The sequence below is a fragment of the Marmota marmota genome, unplaced genomic scaffold (genome assembly GCF_001458135.2).
Source record: "Marmota marmota marmota unplaced genomic scaffold, marMar, whole genome shotgun sequence".
Lineage (NCBI taxonomy): Eukaryota > Metazoa > Chordata > Mammalia > Rodentia > Sciuridae > Marmota > Marmota marmota.
Genome location: NW_025999842.1, coordinates 10301453 through 10323272, shown reverse-complemented (window position 1 = coordinate 10323272; position 21820 = coordinate 10301453). Strand labels below are relative to the sequence as shown.

Below are 21820 nucleotides of genomic sequence, written 5' to 3'. Positions count from 1 at the left end.
CCTCCTCCTCCCTCCTTCTCTCCCTCCTCCTCCTCCTCCTCCCTTCTCCCTCCCTCCTCCTCCCTTCTCCTTCCTTCCTCCCCCCCCCTCCTCCTCCAAAAACTAACACCATCATGAGCAGCTTCATGATCTAATGTTTTCCCAAAAGACTTTGTCTTCTAATACCATCACATTGGGGTTGGATTTCTACTATATGAATTTTGGGGGCAAACAAACATTCATTCTGCCACATAGTGTTTTTTAAGAAATTTGAAATGTAAGCTGGATGTGACAAAATATTTAAACATTTTGAGAAATCAAAGTTGGTATTTTCTTTAAAAGAAAATAATTAGCTTCTTATTTTCAGTACAAACTGTATTCTTTTGGTTTAGGTCTTCATCAAACTGAAATGATTATTTTTTAAAAAGAGCCACTTTTAAATTGAATTTTCTGTCTCATTTCCAGTATATATCATAAATCAAATAGGTTTTATTAGACTCCTTTATTTATATGGTTTTCAGTTCTGTAATTTCATTGCCATTTTGAATTGCTTATTTTTTGTGGTTTGTTTCTTTAAAATGAATAACATTTAAATGTCTGTTATAGGTAGTAGATATTATACTTGATAGCTATTAGGTGATTTAATTTATAAAGTTGATAACAACATTAAATCTTATTTGCCATCTTTTACAAGGGGATTTTAATGGTGATTTATGTAGCATATTAGCCTTTTACTTTTGGTAATAACTGATTAATTTTTAGCCTTTTAAGGATCATGTTTGATTTTACTTTTATCATCTGGGGACACTTATGTTTCCAGACAAGGATTTTTATGCTATTTATAATCCATCACTTATTGTTGTATTGTGTGCATGTACAAATATGCAACCAAAAAATCCCACCATTATGTATAGCTATAATGCAGCAATAAAAATGTGGGAAAGTAATCTACTACTATGAAATGTGAATAATTATATATGGTGGATTGCATAATTGAGATAAGGATAGAAATATTTTAAGTATTTTTGCTTTATTTTTAGAAAAATTACTTTTTAAAAAGATGTACCAGTAAAACATATAATTGTTTCTAGGTTGAGTTTAGAGTATTTGCTCTCAAGCAGTGGTGATATAATTGTTTTTTAATATTTTCATCACTATTTTGATTTTTCTCTAAGATGGGTCAGATTGTTCTTATATCTCAGGCATTAATCCATTTGCATGTAAATTTAGAGTCAGCTTTGGTTTTAATATTTCATTCTTGTGAAATATTAATATTTTTATGAAATCTCTACTTCTGTCATGTATATTGACTGTTATGGATAGATTGTAAAATGAAAATTGGAATTAGTCTAATGCCTTGTCTTGAAGTACATGACGAATTAGAGTGGCTTTCTCTGTAGCAGGGATGGTGTTACCATGGTGAGAGCTTCTGTTTCCATGACATTTGCTTGCATATTTTGATAGGTCTTCAATTGAAGAAGGGCTCTCTTTCCTGGCAGACTGGGAAAGTGTCATCCTATCTTTTCCCAAAATGTGTTATTTTTTATTGAAAAATATAATAATTTCCAAGGAATTGTAATAGTGAAGTGCCAAAAAGGAAAATATGTTTTGTTTATTTAAAATCTTTCTTCTTATTCAACTTTTAGAGCACAGCAATATTTCCTTAGCCCGCTTTGTGTAGGATGAAGAATATCATTTTCTAGTTTTCTTAATAAATAAAATATGTTTTCCAGTGTATTTTGACAAAGAGCTACAGATGATAAATTTCTAATCATTCTTGGCTGGGTAAAGGTATATAATTTTACTGTAAAATTAAAAGGAATTGCTAATGATGATAGATTGATGGAAGAGAAAGGGAAAACTAATTGAAATAAGAATTTCACACAAATGAAAGAATCATTAAATTCTTCGAAGTTAAAAATTGAATACAAAATCATTTTTTATAAAAATGATACCTATTAAACAATGAATTTGGGATAGTTCTTTTTGCTGATAACATTTAATGTTGAAACATTAGTGATAGACAGTTTCAAAAATTTGTGTTTATAGTGGTATATTTTTAATCTTTTATTAGTTACTACATGATCCAGAAATTATAACATGTATTAAAATTACAGAAGTTTTCCTCTCATACTTCCTCCCTTCCAGTTAGTTTTTTTTAAATCTATCCTTCCATGGTTTCTTTATGCATTTATAAGCTTACATTCTTGTTCCTTTTCTACTTTCCAAAAAGGGCAGCATATTATTTTGTACTTTATTTTTCAAAAAATTTTCCATGTATGTTTTATTAGTTCTCTAATGGTAACATCTGAGGGCACAAAAGAATCATAGCAAAAAATGGAACTTATTGACATCTCCTGTTCCTCATCTTGTAACTTCCAAATTTTAGAAGGAAATATTTAAAAGGATACATTTTGCCAATTTAAAGTGAGAAAATGGATTTTTCCTTTATTGTTAAAGTTCAGAACTTTAGTGGCTCTTTCTATTGGTAGACCATTTTGTTTTTAAAAGCTGATACTGAAATAGTCTGTAAATGTATTTATTTACATAAATTGTTCTTTCTGCCTTAGACGGTTTTCTTTTTTTCTGTGTTGCTCCCATTCTTTTTGAATATTCTGTTAGGTATGCTTCCTTGGGGAAGCCTGGTCTGACAGGTGAACATGACTATTCCCAAGGCAGTTGCCACCATTATTGTTTTTTAGTTATGTTTAAAACTTCTATTTCCTTCACTAGACTGTAAGTATTATGAAGGCAGTGACTGTGTCATTTACAGTAATACTTTTAGTACCTATAAAAATAGGTTCTCAGGGATGAATATTTAGTACTGTGTTTTACATTAAGCATTCTGAATGTCTTTGTTCCTCCATTTTGCTATACTTTCTCTTGTATCTGTTTACCCTCATCTTTTTTGCCTTTATAATTCTCAGCTTAAAATATATTTCCTCTGGGAGGCTTCTATTGATTTTTCTGATTATGTTTCTCATGCTGTCATAGCATGCTGAATGAACTTCATATTTTGTTAAGTTCTTCACAATTGATTGTAACTGTTTAATTTGTCTGAAATTTTGCCTTGTCTTTATTTCTCTGGTCTCTAGCACAGAAGTTGACGTAGACCTAGTAGTTGATTGGTAGATATTTTGGGGCAGGGGGAATGGATGCTTACTTCAGGCCAGGGGATGATTTTACTTTTGACAGCATTTTTGGTTATCATTACTGTGGGGGTGATAGTTGTTGCTACTGGGAATCCCATAAAGGCCAAGGATGCATTAAAACCTAAAGTGCACAGAACAGTTCTTACAATGAAGATTTACCTGGCCTGATGTCAGTGTATTACTGTTGAAGAACCCTGCTGTAGACTTGGATTTAGTTCTCACACCATCTTCATATTATCTTAGACTTATAGGATCATAAATTTTTAGAGCTTTTGAATTTACTGCAACAGAGGATACCATAACATTTTTTCTTTTAAATTCTTTATTTTGTGACATTTTTGACTGTACAAATTGTATATATTTAAGGTATATGATTTGATACTTTCATTTCACAAAGATGAAATAATTACCACATACTAGCTAATTAACATATCATAGATACTATTTTTGGACTCTTTGGCCAACTTTATCTCTTCACTTACCTCCAGCTCCTGGGAACCACCACCCTATTCTCTACTTTCATAAGTTTGACTATTTTAGATTCCACATGTGAGAGCATGTAATATTTCTCATTCTGTGTTTTGCTTGTTTTGCTGAGCATAATGTTCTCTAGCTCTATCTATGTTGCTGCAAGTGGTGGGGGTTCCTTTGTTTTAAAGACTGAATAATATTTGATTAAACATACACTGTGTTTTCTATATCCATTCATACATCAAAGGCCATTTTCATTTCTTGGCTATTATGAGCAATCCTGTTATAAACGTGGGAATGCAGATCTTTTAGCAATTCTTTTTTCATTACCTTTTGATAGGCTCAGAGGTGGGATTGCTGGATCATATGGTGGCTTTATCTTTTAATTTTTTTTCAGGAATCTCCATACTATTTCCATAGTGGAATTACCAATTTACATTCCCACTGACAACATACAAGGGTTACTTTTTCTCCATATCCCTCCACAACATTTGTTATCTCTTACCTTTTTGGTATTATCTGTCTTAATAGGTGTGGTGTGAATTCCCATTGAGATTTTAATTTGCATCACAACAATGATTAAAGATATGAGCCTTTTCATATTCTTGTTGGTCATCTGAATTTCTTCTTTTGAGAAGTGTCCATTAGGTCCTTATGCCATGTTTTAATTGAGTAATTTATGTTTTTAGTATTGTTGTATGAATTGTTTATATATTTTGGATATTAACCCCTTATTGGATATATATTTTGAAAATATTTTTCCCCGTTCTGTAAGTTGCCTTTTATTTTATTATTATTTTTTTCTGTGCAGAAGCTTTTTAGTTTGATGTAATCCCACTTGTTTATTTTTACATTTGTCACATGTGCATTTAGTGTCATCTCCAGAAAATTATTGCCAAGGCCACTGTCAAGTTTTTTTCCTGTTTTCTTCTATGATTTTTCCAGTTTAAACTTTTAATTTTAAGTCTTTAATTCATTTTGAGTTTATTTGTATGTTATGGTATGAACTCTTTCATCTTTGCATTGGCTCCATTTATTTAATTGTTATTTTGTTTCTTTGTTTTGGAGTGGTGTGGTGGTACTGGTGATTGAATGTAGAGGAGATTTACCACTGAGATATATCACCAGTCCTTTTTGTTTCTTTTTTCTTTCCTTTCCTTTTCTTTCTCTCTCTCTCTCTTTCTTTCTTTCTTTCTTTTTTTTTTTTTTTAATTTTGAGGCAGAGTCTTGCTAAGATGCTGACGCTGGCCTTGAACTTGTGATTCTCCTACTTCAGGCTCTGGAGTTGCTGGGATTATGGTGCGTGCTGTAGCACCCGGCCCATTGGCTCAGTTGAATGTGGTAGTTAATATATATTTTGGGAGCTGCAGTGGAATAACTGGGTTTGAATATCTTTCTGTCCTGCCTGGTCACTTTATCCAGCTTCCTTATTACCTCAGATTTGTGATCTGTGAATATAAATGTTTATATTTATATATTTTATTCCTAAAATAAATAGCATTCAGCACTAGAAACTGGTGGAAAATAAATAATAAATAGTAGCCATTAGAAATTATTGCTATCTTTATATGTCTATGTTAGGAGCATGGGATAATATATAAGAATGGGATAAAACTGGAGAGGACTAATAAGGCTAGATAAGGGGAGGTTTTGGTTGTTAGGTTAAGAGGCTTATATGTATGTTACAAGGCAGTAAGCCATCTAACCAGATGTAGTCAGAATCAATTATATTTGAACAGTGCCTGTTGATAGTCTGGGTACCTGTTAGGTTATCATAGTAGCCTGGATGAAAAAAGAATGGGGATAATTGATGGAATCTGAATGATACAGATTGTATCAAGATCATTCAGAAGTTTAGAACCTGCTTGGTTGGGATATTTATGTTAATCAGAAATGAAAATTAGAATGGAGAGGACCTAGTTTTTTGTTTAAGAATATAAAATGATTCAGTCATAGAATTGAAACTTCAGGCTGCCACTAAGACATTAATGAAGGAGGCCTGTAATCAACATACTTTTATGTTTGAAAATGAGAATCTAGATTTCCTTGGCGGAAAAATTAGGACTAGCAATGAAGATTTGGTAGTAATTTTCATTTTGGGTATATTTGTAGTCTTGCAAGAGTGTATTACATATAGTGAGTACCAGTAAAATAGATGTGTGAAAAATGTGTAATTATTAAAAATTGATTCCATTGTTTTGCTGTCTCTAGTAGCATTACCTTCTAGAATTTCTTTAGTTTTATCTAAAATGAAACTCTAGAATAATTAGTAATAATACTAATATAGTCAGGACAGGGATCTCTCTTTGCTCTAAGTGCGAGCCTCATGAAGAAGGCATTGTGTCTTCAAGATTCAAAGTAGAACCTGTAATATATATTCTGATGTCATAACTGCTCACATTTTGCCAGTTGAAAATTATTGAATAATTCCAATAGCTTCAGGGCACTTTAGATACTTCTAGTCTCGAAGTTTTGTTTCAGGCAAGCAAAGTGCTATTACTATTTTTACAAATGAGATGGATGAAGCCCACACTTTGAACTTGCTTAAAATTATTAAGTTGACAGAAGCACAGAAGGACTAAACATCTCGCTGTGTTAGCTGTTTATTACCACTAGGGTTTCTCAACCCTGACAACTGATATTTTGAGCTGAATAATTCTTTGTTGTGACTAATTGTTCTGTGCTTTGTAGGTTATTTAGCAGCATCCTCAGCCTCTACCACTAGATGGCAGTAGCACCTCCTTCCCTTTCTAGCATTCAGCCCCAAATGACAGGCTAGATATCCTCTTGGGGCAAGATTGCCCCTTATTGCAAGCCACTGCTTTACACAAGGAATATAACACTTATGCTTCCAGTTAGTTTTCCGTCTCCTTTAGTTTTAAAAAGTTCCCTTTGCTATATGGCCATCTACTTGAAAGCCAGGGTCAGCTCATATTTGCCACTTTGTTAACATTACTTTGTTGCCTGATATTTACATTCACTGCCTTTTTTTAAGATGGTAATATGATATCTTAGGTCACATTGAAAATTGCATTCAGACACAAAGCCACTCCTGGTTGTTTTCAATAGCTCACCTGATAAAATTCAATTTATTTCTATAGAACTAAGTATTGCATTTATCAGTTAAATATAGTTTTGATAATAATTTAATCTAAATCCATGTTGGAAAATTTAGTGAAATTAAAATGCATTACTAATTAAACACGAGAATATGTAGTTTGAATGGATATTTTGTGTTGTTCTTGTTTATTGTTCTTATTTATAGTTTGGCAAGATTCTATGTTTCAAAGTGATAGATCATAAATATTTGTTTTTAAGGCTTAAATCTGCATTATATAATGTCTTTTCCCCTATTTGTGGATCATAAATATGATTCTTTTGATAGTGATTGATATATTGTTTCATAAATATTGCTTATTTAACTTATTTCATCATTTCAAATATTCTATTTAAAAATAAATTTAAATATACCAGAGGCAGATATTTTATAACAAGTCTTATAATTCTCCAAATCTGCCTCACTTATTTTCCTCCCTTTTTCCCTGCCTCCCTCCCTCCCTTCCTTTCTTCCTTCCGTACTGGTGATTGAACTAGGGCCTTGCACATGCTAGGTGAATGCTCTACCACTGAGCTACATCCCCAGACTCTTATTATTTTATTCTTTATAATGTACTGATTAAGCTTTTCACTCATGTTTTACAGGCACAAGTTGATATGACTTCTGCTAAAGTAGAATTCACATTCTAATAGGTATTTCAGTACATTTTACTCATAGAATCTGTGTTATTGTTAAATCTACATTTAATAATTAGAAACTATAGTACTTAAGATACCATTTTCTAATTTTTTAAATCATACATTTCATTTATATATTCTGGACATTAAACCCTTTTCAGATATATAATTTGCAAACATTTTCTTCCATCATGTGGGCTGTTTTTTCACTGTCTTGGTAGTGCCCTGTGATGCACAAAAGTTTTATTTATTTATTTATTTATTGTACTGGTGATTGAACTCAGGATTTCATGCATGCTGGGCAAGCTACATTCCCAGACTTTTGAAAAATTTTTACTGAGATGGGTATTGTGAAGTTGCCCAGGTTGGACTCCAACTTTAAATTTTCCTATCTTAGTCTTCTGAGTAGCTAGGATTTACAGTTGTGCACCACTGTGCTGGACTTCAAAGGTTTTAAATTTTGAAGAAGTCCATTTTATCTGTTTTTTTTTTTTTTTTTTTTTTTTTTTTTCTTTAGTTGTCCATGCTTTTGAAACCCAGTCTAAATCCATTCCAAAATCCAAGGTCAAGAAGATTTACTCCTGGGCTGGGGATGTGGCTCAAGCAGTAACGTGCTCGCCTGGCATGCGTGTGGCTGGGTTTGATCCTCAGCACCACATACAAATAAAGATGTTGTGTCTGCCAAAAACTAAAATAAATATTAAAAAAATTCTCTCTCTCTCTCTCTCTCTCTCTCTCTCTCTCCTCTCTCTCTCTTCTCTCTCCCTTCTCTCTCTTTAAAAAAGAAGAAGAAGAAGAAGAAGAAGATTTACTCCTGTATTTTCCTCATATGTGTGGAAAGACTTATGTATGCTATTATATTTAGGTTTTGGATTCATTTTTAGTTAATTTTTGTATATACTGTGGAGTCTGTCTTTAATGTTTTACATGTGGAAATCCCACTGTCCAGCACTCTCTGGAAGAGAGTATTCTTCCCTCATTGAATGGACTTGGTGCCCTTGTAAAACATCATTTGCCTATGGATATATAGGTTTATTTCTGTACCCTAATTCTATTTCATTGGTCTTTGTGTCTATCCTTTTGCCAGTATTGCATTGCTTTGATTACTGTAGCTTTTGAGTAAGTTTTAGAAGTAGAAAGTGAGAATATTTTTGTTCTTTTTAAAAGATCAGGGCTGGGGATGTGGCTCAAGCGGTAACGCGCTCGCCTGGCATGCGCGGGGCGCTGGGTTCCATCCTCAGCACCACATAAAATAAAAACGTGTCCACTGAAAACTGAAAAATAAATATTAAAAAAATTCTCTCTCTCTCTCTCTCTCTCTCTCAAAATAAATAAATAAAAGATCATTTCAGCTCTTCAGGATACCTTGGAATTCTATGTGATTTTGAAGTTTAGTATTTTCATTCCTATGAAAAATGTTGGAATTTTGATAGGAAATGCATTGACTCTGATATAAATGGTCCCTAAGTAGTACTGACATCATAGCAATATTAAGTCTTTTTATCTATGAATATGTGGTCTCTTTCCATTTTTATTCCTTATGTAACTTATCAATGTTTTATAGTTTTTGCTATATGGATCATTCACTTTCTAGGTTAAATATATCCCTGTATATTTTGTTCTTTTAGAAGCTATTGTCAATTTTCTTTTTGGATTTTTATTGCTGGTATATAGATACTAAGTCGAGTTTTTGCATGGATAATATCACCAAAAATATTCTTTGAGATGTGTTTTAGTAAAAGCTGTACAAGACCTGTATACTGAAAACTATAGAACATTACCGAGGTTCACTTAAGGAGACTTAAATAAGTGCAGAGACTTTTAGTACTTATTGATCATAAGATGCAGTGTGAAGTTATCTTTTTTCCCCTTAATCTATTGATTTAGTACAATCCTGATTAAATTCCCAGTAAGGTTATTTTTCATAGAAATTGACAAGCTGATTTTAAAATTCATGTGAAAATAAAATGTCACATTAGCTAAAAGTGTTTTGAAAAAGAAAAAAAGTTTTGAGGATTTGTACAACTTGTTTTCAAAATTTATAAGTTGAGACTGTGCTATTAGCAGAAAGAAAGGCATATATGTCAATGCCACAGATTAGTGAGGACAAAAATATACTTATATTTCTAACAACTGATGTTTGACCAAGGTGCCAAGACAATTCAATGAGGAAAAGACAATCTTTGTAACAAATTGTGCTAGATTAATTTAATATTCATCTGCTGAACAGTGAACTAAGCCTTTACATCACACCATATAAATAAGTAAACTTGAAATGAATCATCTACCTAAAAATAAGAGCTAAAACTATGAAAGTTCTCTAAGAAGACACAGTAGGGAAAATTCTAGTGACTTTAGATTAGAAATGGATTCCTTAAACAGGACACAAAAACTTGCAGATTATGTAATTTTAAAATGGCTAATATTTAGGGGGGCTGGGGTTGTGGCTCAGCGGTAGAGAGCTCGCCTAGCACGTGCGAGGCGCTGGCTTTGATCCTCAGCACCACATTAAAAAAATAAATAAATAAAATAAAGATAAAAAAAGATATTTTTAAAAACAATGGCTAATTTTGACCTCATTAAAATAAAAAAATTACTTTGCTCTTCAAAAGAAATTGTTAAGAAAATGAAAAGGCTGTCCAAAGATTGGTAGAAAATATTTGTAATACATACGTGAAAAATATATAAACAACTCTTCTTACAAGTCAATGACGAAACAAACAGCTCAGTAAAAATAGGAATAAAAGATATGAATACTAAGTAAATGAAAAATCTTCAACATTTGTTAATTGTTAGAGAAACGCAAATTATGAAAATGGTTAAAACTGAAAAGACTGACAATGCCTAGTCCTAGGGTAGATGTTGAACAGGCTGACCAACATAAATAGCTGGTTGGAATGGAAAACATTACAGCCTTGCTGGAAAATAGTGTGATGATTTTTTTTTACAAAGTAAAACATGCATTTACTATGTGATACTATCATTCCATTCTTCTAGGTATTGATCTAGGAGTTATGAAAACATGTATATATGTTGAGTAGCATTATTCATGATAGACAAAAACTCTGAGCAATCCAGATATCCATCAAACTGTAAATCATAAGCAATTGGTGTTATATGTATACAAAGGAATCTTACTCAGCAATAAAAAGGAACAAACTCCTAATACGTAACCAGCATAACTGTATCTCAAAAACCTTATGTTGTTGTTATGCATTTCTGAGGAGCCACACAGCTATAGTGATAGACAGCAGATCATCGTTATGAAAAATTAAGGAGAGAATTTACTGCAAATGTCGGGATGCAACTTTTGGGTCACTGAAATGTTCCATGTTATGATTTTGGTGATAGTTATATGGCTGTATCTCTTTGTTAAAATTCATTGCCTAATTTTGCTCATTGTAATTTATCCCTCAGTAAATATGAATAAAGAAAAATAAGTTTTAAAAAAATTGTCAAACTTTCTTTAAGCCATAGAAAGATTAGATTGAAAAACTGGTTTTATTTTTCTCGGCTTTCATAAGGAAGGGTCTGTATCTTTGGTAGGAAAAGAAGAAGGGCCATCAGAAAGGAGGGATATATTTAGTCTCATTTGTTGGTAGAAGATAAAAAAATCATGTTCAGAAAAGAAGTAATTTTGCTTATTAATAAAAGTAATGTTATATTTAATAAATTGAATTTTGAATTTTTAGCTTGTTACTAATTATTATCATCATTTTAATTCACTTTAGAAATATAAGCCTGGTCGATGCGATGATATTTTGAAATGGAAACCCCCGAGTCTGAATTCTGTAGATTTTCGCTTAAAGATAACAAGAATGGGAGGAGAAGGGTAAGTATTCCCCTTACCAATACTTTCTCCCAATCTGTCATTTTTGCATGAAATAATAATCTAAGGCTTCTTTATTTCTAGGGTATTTTGCAATATGTTTAAAAAGAATGTGAAATATTTTCTATTTCACGTGTACATCTATCTTATTTTTAAAGATAATTCATTCCTTTGACCTACAGTGACTAACATTTTGTAGCAACCTTTAAATTTTGCTTTTAGCCTTAAAAATCCTTTTTAATTTTAAATGGCTACCAGCGATATTAAAAATAAACTTAATCCTACCAATAAATCTAAGGTGATCATAGGGATTATGATAAGATTTATTGAAATAAGTATTTTTTTACTTTGAAAAGATATTACTTCAAATGGTTTACTAGTTCAAATAGTTTACATATAAGTAATTTACGTATACTTGCATTGCACAACAAACATTTATTCATACTTTAGTTAGGGTAAAGTTTTCATGTTGACATTAAGTTTTTTTATGATGTTAGGAGTTAATTTTTTCATTTATTAGAATGCCTCCTTTGTGGTTGCTGTTTTAGAATAAAAGATGCTTCAGCATGAATATGTTCATTGCATTTTCAAATTGTTTATTTTACTTTGTTCTACAAATTTTTAAGACATTTAAGTAAATACAACAAAATGAAAAATGCTTAATCCTAAGGAGAGATCATAAAAAAGTGAATGATAACAGTAGCAAAGAGATTACAGTTTACCAATGTATGCCATGAAATTCATTTTACCTATCAAATGTAAAACAGGTATGCCTTTTGTAGATAGTGAAAGAAAGGATATACTTTTTAAAATAAGAGATAACAAGTATAAGAGAGGATGTGGAGAACAAGGAACTCCTAACTCCTGGTATTTTGAAATGGAAATGGGCACTATTAGTGGGAGTGTGAATTGCATAGTTACTATGGAAAATGGTATGGAGATCTCCCAAATAAAATAAAATAACCATATCATCCAGCAATCTCATGTCTGAATATATCCATAGGAAACACCATCAATAATTTGGAAAGAGATCCGTACATCCATGTTTATTTCAGCATTATTTATCATAGCTGAAATGTGGAACAAAGGAAAGACAAATAAAAATTTATATTCAGTATTAAAAAGAAAGAAAATCCTATCATTTGCAATAATATGTATGACCCTGGAGGAAAATATGCTAAATGAAATAAACACAGATAGATGGATACTGCATGATCTTATTTGTATGTGGAATCTAAAAAGTCAAACTCGTCGAAGTAGAAAGAAGAATGGTCTTTGACAGGGGCTGGGTATTGTGAAAATCGGGATATGCTGATCAAAGGGCTTAATGTTTCAGTTATGTGGGCTGAATAATTTAAGATCTAATGTATACCATGGTAACTATAGTTAATATTGCTGCACTGTATACTTGAAATTTACTTAGAAGGTAGAGCTTAAGTGTTCTTAACACACACACACACACACACACACACATACACACAACTGTGTGAGGTGATAGGTATGATAATTAGCCTTATTGTGGTCACCATTTCTCGTTTCACAATGTATTGAATATTAAAAAATCACACTGTGCACTATAAATAAAATTTATTTGTCATGTATACCTCAGTAAAGGTGGAAAAAGGTTAAAAAAAAAAAGGATATGTTATCTGTTATAGGAATTGAGACTCCATAAGATTAGTCTCTTAAGAGAGCAAAAATTCTCAAAGAAAGGATACTATGCAAAGTATTGAATTCTAAGTAACGAAAGGGCTTTAACTAGGCATATGGATACTAGTTTTCCAAAAATAGGGTATTTAATATTTTACATCTTTACATCCTAATTGTTCAGAACTTAATTAGCGATTGAGACTTAATGGCCAAAATAAAATAAAAAATTGGTAGAGAATAATTTTCTGGGGCCCCTAAATAGGTATTTTGCATTCATGGTCTGATTTTAACATAAGAATAGATAAGTTTCAACTATTGATGGGAATGGGTAGATAACACATTAATACCCACATGTATGAATGATTTTGGGGGCAGTTTCCAAAATAGTTTCTCTGATTTAAATGTTGGGTAAATATTGATTTGTAGTAAACTCAATCTCTTATTACCTGTTTTTGTGCCTCAGGTTCTTCATCATTAAATAGAAATCAGCCTCATAAGAGTTTTCTGAGAATTAAATATGTAAAATATCTAGAATAGAACCTGGCACATGATAAAACATTTCAATGTTTGCTATTATTTTTGTTTTAATTGAAGTAGGTTTAAAAGTCCATATTTCTTTCTTGTCACTCCTGCAGTTTTACCTGTTACTGGTGTACCACGTAAGTTCAGCTTCCTATGTGAACGGTTTCCTATTTGATGCCAATCTTTGTTAATTTTTCCCTTTTGAAATGCATGTATTTTTGACTCATGAATTTAAAATGTTTAAAAAGAGACCAGTGTCTCTGAAAAAGACAGTAACAAGTGGTGATGAGAATGTGGAGAAATATTGATATTAAGATTGTAATTGGTACACTTTGGCCTGCAGTTTGGTAGTTCCTCAGAATGCTAGAGACCCAATGAATTCTACTTTCAGGGTATGTATACCCAAGAGAAATGATAATCCATGATTCTTCTTAGCAACATTATTTATAATAGTCAGAAGATGTAAACAACTCATATATCTGCCAACTGACAAATGGATTAATATGTAGACAAAATAGCTCTTCTATCCATCACACTAGTGTAGATCTTCTTAAGCAAAGGGGCTCTGGATTTATACCACCTGTATTTCAATTCCAAACCTGCCACTCTTAATCAAGTTAACGTAGTCTCTCTATTGCTTATGTTTCTAGAACTCTATAATATGGATAATTGTAGAGCCTACCTCCTGTTGGAGTTTAATAAAATAATGCATGTAAAACATTTAAGATTTTTGCATGTTTCACAATGAATATTAAATATGTATTTGTCATTATTAATTTAAAAAAGGTCACTGCCTCTTTATATTATCCTTTGGCAGAAAACAGAAGAGCCATATTATCTATGGCTGTGAGATATAATGTTGGTCATGCCAGGCAAAAGCAGATATCTTCTGATAGTACTTCAGATTGGTATAGAAATAAAAGTATTTGTCATTTTGTGGTTGTATATAATCAAAGAGGCTTTGTTTATTTGCTTCATTAAAGATAGCACATCTGGAATAGCAGCTGCAGTTGGTATAACAACCGGATTAAATTCATGATAATTCATAATTATTCTAAGTCTTTGAGGGTGGCACTTATCTCTGTACTTCCCTTGGGGATGTGTTACTGCTTTTGGATTGTTCTTCTGGTGGAGAGGGCAAGTTGTAGGGACTTTCATTTGGCCTTTTCTAGAATAATGACTCTTACTCAATGGGTCAGAGAGCCACAGTGAAAATTCTTTCAGTTGCCAAGTATTTCTTCCCAGTATATCCATCAACAGAAAAATAACCAAGATTGTATTTATGAAGATCCTTGTCCACTTAGATTTGTTCTTGGAATTTATTTAAACTACTTTTAACTGATACATAAGAACAAAAATTATACTTATTTATGGGTGCCATGTGATGTTATGGTATGACTTTACATTGTGTAATGTTTAAATCAGGTCAAACTTCTATCTCTTCAAACATTTATTATTTCTCTATAGTGAAACCATTCAGTTTTCACTTTTGCTTTTTGAAAAAAACAAAGACAAAAAACATAGCACACCAGAATTTTTTCCTTCCATATAATTGTAATTTATTTCTCTTTGATCAATCTCTTTGTTCTTTCTTCATCTCCACTCTCCCAGCTTCTGGTAATGAGTCTTCTCTTCTCAACTTGTATGAGATAACTTTTATTCTGTGTATGAGTGAGATCTCATAATACTTGTCTTTTTGTGCCTGGCTTTTTTCACTTAACATAATGATTCCAGTTCTATCCATGTTTTTTGCAAATGACAGAATTTTATTTTTTTCAGCCAGAAACACAATTATCACCCACATAGTGTAGTTCTCTATTTAATTGATGGATCATGAGGGCATTGTGTGTTTCTGACTACTTGTTTAAAGTGAGTGTCCTGTAATTTTTCAAGTGGTCTGGGCATTTTTTTTTTTCCAGTGTACAGTCACCCTAGCAAATGCTGACAATCCTTTGGAAGATAGTTGGAAGATTTATAGTTAAGTGTTAGCATTTTTTTTTTTCTGTAAAAAGCCAAATAGTAAATATTTTAGGGTTTGTGGTTCATTACAGTCTCTGTCTCAGCCACTCCATTTTGCCATTGTAATGCAAAATTGAACATAGGCAGTATGTGGATGAATGAACCTGCCTATGTTACAATGAAGCTTTATTTACAATAGCTGATTTCACACCTGGGGAACTATAGTTTGCCAGCTGTAGTTTATAGTATACACTTGTGATAGTGTTGTAGGGTATTTCTCTGCAAGGGGATCTGGACCCCTTCTATCAAAGGGGCTTAGGTTTGTTGGCCAGTTAAGGTCTGTGCATTTGAAGATGAGAAGTGCTAGCTTCATAGAAGCTCAGTGGAATGTGTAGAATGGATTAACTGGCTCTGCTTTATTTGCTATTGAAAAAGTCCTGTTAATCTGCTGACTAGAATTTTTTTCGTCTTGCTTATATTTATTTAAAAAATTGTGATTAATTCTGCTTTTCAGGTTTATTTGAACTAGTATTATTTTAAAGAAAGAAATTATAATGGTAAATATATTGAGAATGTTCAAAAATATTCTTTTATAAAAAGGATTAAGTCAGCAAGAATATAGTTAGTAAACTGTGGGGTGAAAAGCTTTTATTACTTTGCTCAGAAAGTTCTTCCCCCTTCCATTTTGAAATGGGATCTTGATCCGTTTATTTCTATTTCACTTAAAAAATATTTGAAGAATTGAAGTTAGAGATAAAAACTCAATATAATCAGTATTAGTATGTAATATACTTAGTGACTTACGCTGTTTGGCATATAGCATATGTACATTTCTATGAATAATAATGGGTAACTTTCATCTTTTAGGAATGACCCATAGTAACTGTTTTCTTTCTTTCTTTCTTTTTTAATACCTTTATTTTATTGATTTGTATGTGGTGCTGAGGATTGACCCCAAGGCCCCGCATTGTCAGGCAAGTGCTCTACTGCTGAGCCACAACCCCAGCCCCAGTAACTGCTTTCTTATTTGAAAATGTTCTCATCACCCAAGCATTTTTGAAGAATAATGCCTCACTGACTTTCAGTCTTTGAATGGGTACTATCCTGAATATTCTTGATAATGTTTTATTTCTGATATAGCCTAGGAGAGGAAAGTAGGGTCTGTGGCTAACTTCTTTTTAGTTCTGCAGCCTGGATATCTCTAGAGTATTATTGATTTCTGTTAACCTTTTTGTTTCATCCTCCCTACTTCTTAGAGAAAAATCATTTCCAGGCCACCTACTAAAAGCCAATATCATAATGAAAGTGCCTATAAATAACTAGTAGGAGAAAAGAGAATGTAGTTTTCTGCTTTTGATATTTTCACTTGTTAATTTATTAAAGAGAAATCAATATTTTTTTTTCATCATTTGGGTCTATAAAATTTTTCTTATTTATTTTAACACTGTTCTTTATATTGAGAGCCTTTTGCTTGTGTTATTTGTTCTCAATGCATGTTTTTCTTAATTGCAATCTCTTAATTTACCTTTTGTTTTTGTTATGAGAATTTTATTATCTATTAGATATCTCTGTGGAATCTTATAGATTAAATGTTACTTAATTTCTTACTTCACATTGAAGGTTATGGGGGAACTAATCCAGGTAATTTAGGAACACAATATTTGTAGAGCCTCTTAAGGGGATAGGATGAGAAGAATGGAAAGCAAATTTAGAACTTTGTTAGTAGTTTTTTTTTTTGTTGTTGTTCATTTTTTTTAAACGGTTTGGAAACTCTACAAACTATTTTAGAAATGTTACGGGATTGAAAAAAATGAGTAGAGAGATTGTTGAGCATCTGCAACGAGGAAGGAAGAAGTCACAAATATTAGATGGAGGAAGATAGTAAAGAACCCTATGGGATGGATTAAAAAATTTAAATTATTAAATATGTATATAAATATACATACACATACTCGTGTGTGTGTGTGTGTGTGTGTGTGTGTACATACACATAGGCATGTACTCAAATACATATAAATATGTGGATTCGTTTATGTACTGGGTGATACACATTCACACACATTTCTTAGCTCTGTCTACTGAGATAGTCTAAGATACCCTAGAAATAATGAGCACACCTGTCACCCATAATATTGGTGTCTAATACCATCCCTCACTGAAAAGAGCCAGATATCCTGGGAGAAATGACCTATTTTTAGTGCTGGATAGGGAGGATATGTTAAAGCATGTCAGGAAGATGGAGAATTTAAAGGGGCCCATAATTGAAGGAGCTTGAATGGACTCCCTTGTCAAATCTGTGATAATTTGAGCACCAAAAGGACAGTAATGAATTATAAGCTATGATAAAAACAGGATCCATGAGTTCATAGAGTTTGTAAATGAGAATAAGAAGTAGTTTTAGTAGAATGCTGATTAGTAAATATGGAGGGAGTCCTGAGAGAATCATTTTGTCACCTTCAGAGTAAAGTTTGGTTCCAGCAAAAATAATCAGTGGATGATACTAAGTCTAGGAGAGAAATTTTTCTGAGAAATAGAATAATTTCATGGTTTTAAAATATCTTTCTGTGGATTACTTATAATCTGCAAGGGGAAAAATAGTAACTATACAGTTACTTATCAAAATTAAATTAGGGGGCTGTAGCTCCGTGGTAGAGCGTTTGCCTCATGCTGGGGGATACTGGGTTTGATCCTCAGCACTACATTAAAATAAATAAAGATATTGTGCCCATCTACAACTAAAAAATATTAAAAAAATTAAATTAGAAGTGAGAATAAAATGGATATTGTTTCAGTCACCTAGTATTCTGACTATGGATGTATAGCTTTAATGAAGGAACAAAAAGATATCGAATGTGGAATTCTGGATTTTTTTTAAAGGAATTTATATTATGCAAATATGTCAGGGTCATGAAGAAAATCTGAGAAATGAATACACATAACATACAATTTCAGGGGGTCGAAATAAAAATATATTATCTCTGAGAAGTGTAATATCTTTGAGATACTTCCCTACTCTTTACTATCCCTTTCTTTCTTGAGCATTTGTTCATTTTTTTCCTTCCTGTGTACCAAGCACTAAAGTATATTTAGTGATTATTTTCTAAATTGAATCACAGTTTTCTGAATCATAATTACCACAGCACTGTTATAAAATTATTTTGGTGATTTCTTATCAAACAGACTTTTAATTATTATAGAACAATTAATAAACACTTTTGCTGAACATTAATCATATAAAAGCTTTTTGTTTTCCTCTCCCTTATGAGGAGGGAGCATCTTGACCTTTTTAATGATACTGTATAGAATAAAGAGTATCAAGTTGGCAAGAACAATTTGAGATAACTGAATTTGAGGTATAGTAAAAGAAAAAAAGAGATAGTTTTGGAATCTTTTTAAAAATAGTGTTGAAATGTTTTAAGTCACTTAAATAAACATTTGTCTGATGTTTAGCATACTGGAACCTAACATAAAATAATGTTTATATTGACAGATGGAGATTGACTAAGTCTGTTACTTAAATATGTAAAGATAGTTGTAAAAGTTGCTTTTGGTACATGAAAATTCCAAAAGGGGTTTAGGATTAACTTGTGATAGGTGTACTTTGTGATTGGCTCATCAGATTTTAAATATTGTTGAAATCCTGTGTTATAACTGGACTGTCTGGGCTTATTTTGTTACTGTTTGTGATTTATTTTTATTGTTACTTAATTTTAATAAAAAATCTAGCATGTAAAATTTATTTAAAAAATTTGTTGATCCTGTCTTTGGCATCATCTATTAACTTTTCTAGATGTTCTTTACACATATCAATAGCCATACAGGTATTTTTGCTTCTTAGGGAATATAGCATTTTCTGTGTATTTATTAAATTAGAGTTTTTATTGTATTAGTCAATTTATTTATTCCCTTTACTAGTTCCACTCCATATAAGAAATGTTGAAGCCTGGAACTATAATCAAATATTCTTTGTATATATAATGTCTTACATTATATTGCCTCTTCTGCCTTTTTTTTTTTTTTTTTTTTTTTTTTTTGTGATTTGTTTGGTGTTTCTTTGCTTATCCTTTTATCTGAAGCCTTTTTGTTTTACTTTGGTAGGTAATGACCAGAACTATCAGCCTCTAAGATTCCTGGGCTTTGGGACATACCAAGTATTTGATCCTCAAGGACCAATTTACACATTTTCAATGCAACTGTGCATGTTTGATAGATGACTGTTCCTTTTTATGAAATCAGTTGGTAATATAGCAGTGTGGTATGTTGAATGTTAGTTGGTAAACCAGGAATCTGGCAAGCTAAAGACAATTTTTAAAAAATTACTTTAGGTAAAATTTCTAAAAACATATTCTATCTAATTTTATATTTTGAACATGATTAAAGGGATAGAATATTTCCCGTGACTTTATATTAGTCTACTGCAGAAACAATTATTTATAATGAAAATGTGACTAAGCCCTAGTAAAATGAGGGTGGAATTTTGAAATTATCTGTTAGTACAGTTTGCTATATTAGAATTTGCCCTAAAGTATTTATGAAGTTACTCTATGTATATATTGCTAAACACTCTAACTTCAAATTCTTATTTTTTTAAGAATAAAGGGAAGAAAGATTTCAGCTTTTAGCCACTGTGCATTTCTAAATTAAAATCATGAATAAATTTAATAGCTCTAATTATTAAAATAATTGTGAAATTATTAGTAGTAGAACCATATTCCTTAACTTTCATAGTCTGTTTTGAATCGGGCCGTTTAATTTGGTGTAAAGAGTTAATTATGATGAGAGGATATTTAATATCCTGTAGCATATGACAGCTTCAAAATATAAATATGGTAATTTATTATAAGAAGAAGAAAGCTAGGATACATCATTGTTAATGCAGGCCTTTTATCTCTGGAAAATGGAACTCATATTAAGCTTTGAATCTCAGGGGAGAGTATATGGGGGAGGGTATGGGATAGGCTCACTTTATTCTTTGTGTACATCAGAAAATTAGACTTCCAGTTATTGAATAAAGGGATAGTAAGAACAATTACAAGATTTTTGCAAAGCTACATATAATGGTAGAGTGCTAGTTTCTAATATCTTAATTTTGATATGTTGGTACTTGTTATTTATAATCTTTGTTTAAAAATATCTTAATCATAGGAATGCATTTTACTGTGCAATAGCAATTTAAGTCCCCCCCCTTTTTTTTTTTTTTTTTGGAAATGCCTATTTATCATACCAGCATTTTCTAACATAAACACTATGGATTTAGCAATTGTATTTATATTAAATTACTATATTTCTAAATCTAAGATACTTTATATTCATATTGTTAAAGAAAAGCCATTGAAGGTTTTAGAAATATGTTTAGGTTATCAGAGGACACCTACATTATGCAGTTTTTTAAATGTTCATTTTATTTTCATTTAATTGTTGGAAAACTATCTAAACTACATGAAAGTTAACATGCTAATATTAAGAGTATTTTTACTGATCACTAGGTAATTATATGAGTTCTGCAAATATCATTAAATTTATCTCTTTTTTGGTAGTATTTAAATTTTTACCATTGGAGCTGGAATATGTGGTATTTAGATTTAAAAATTGCATGGCCATTTAAGTTGTGGGTTCATTGTAGAAGGTATAGACCATATTACTTGGTCTCAAGGGAGTTTAGAATAAATTAACTGTAAATTACATGAATTCATTACTAAGGAACAAAGACCCTTTTATCTTTTTTCAGAATCTAATTTATGTAAAAGAAAAAAATTCATATCCTACTTGTCTTCCACTTACTTTTCAACTTTTAGCATAAGTAGCAGTGCTAGTTATAATTGACTTTTATCACTATTTAGCAAGCATTTATTGAAAACCATCTGTGTTGTTAGATGCTGGGAATAAAAAGGATGAATAAGTTCTATCCTGAAAGAGTGAGTGACCTAACTGGGAGAACAGATTTAAGTTAACTATCAGTGTGAAAAATGCTGTGGATTCTGCTAGTGTGAATAAAGTGCTATAGGAGCTCAGGATAATTTTGTATCTTGTATATATAAAGTATAAAAGTGAAGCACAAAAATATTTAGTTGTTATTAAGAGCACAAAGAATGTTCCATAGGAGATGGTTCAATTGAATAGAACTTTAAAAATACATAGGAATGGCATTCAAGATGGAAAGTATATCTGAAAGAAGGTGTGAAACATAACAGTGTTTATAAAATAACTAGAGTTTATGGGAGTGGAGATTTGAATAAAGTAGACCAGGACTAGATTATGATAGACCAAGAAAGCTAGAGTAAGGAATTAAAACTTATGCTTTATCTGGGCACTTGTAATTCCAATGGTTTGGGAGGATGAGGCAGGAGGATTGCAAGTTCAAACCCAGCCTGAGCAACTTAGCAAGACCCTGTCTCAAAATAAAAAATATAAAGGTCTGAGTATGTGGCTCAGTAGTTTGAGTGCCCCTGGGTTCTGATAACAAAACAACAGCAATAACAACAAACAAGCAACAACCCCCCCCCCCAAAAAAAAAAAAAAAAAA

At 31.7% G+C, this 21820-nt stretch overlaps 1 protein-coding gene across 2 annotated transcripts in view; it reads left to right on the top strand.

Moving 5' to 3' along the window:
• Rngtt (RNA guanylyltransferase and 5'-phosphatase) overlaps nucleotides 1-21820 on the top strand; it is a 228847-nt gene that overhangs the window by 121336 nt on the left and 85691 nt on the right. For both annotated transcript variants that reach the window (XM_015499298.2, XM_015499296.2), the window contains one exon: nucleotides 11069-11169. In XM_015499298.2, the coding sequence (XP_015354784.1) occupies nucleotides 11069-11169 (101 nt within the window). The remainder of the gene's footprint in view (nucleotides 1-11068; nucleotides 11170-21820) is intronic.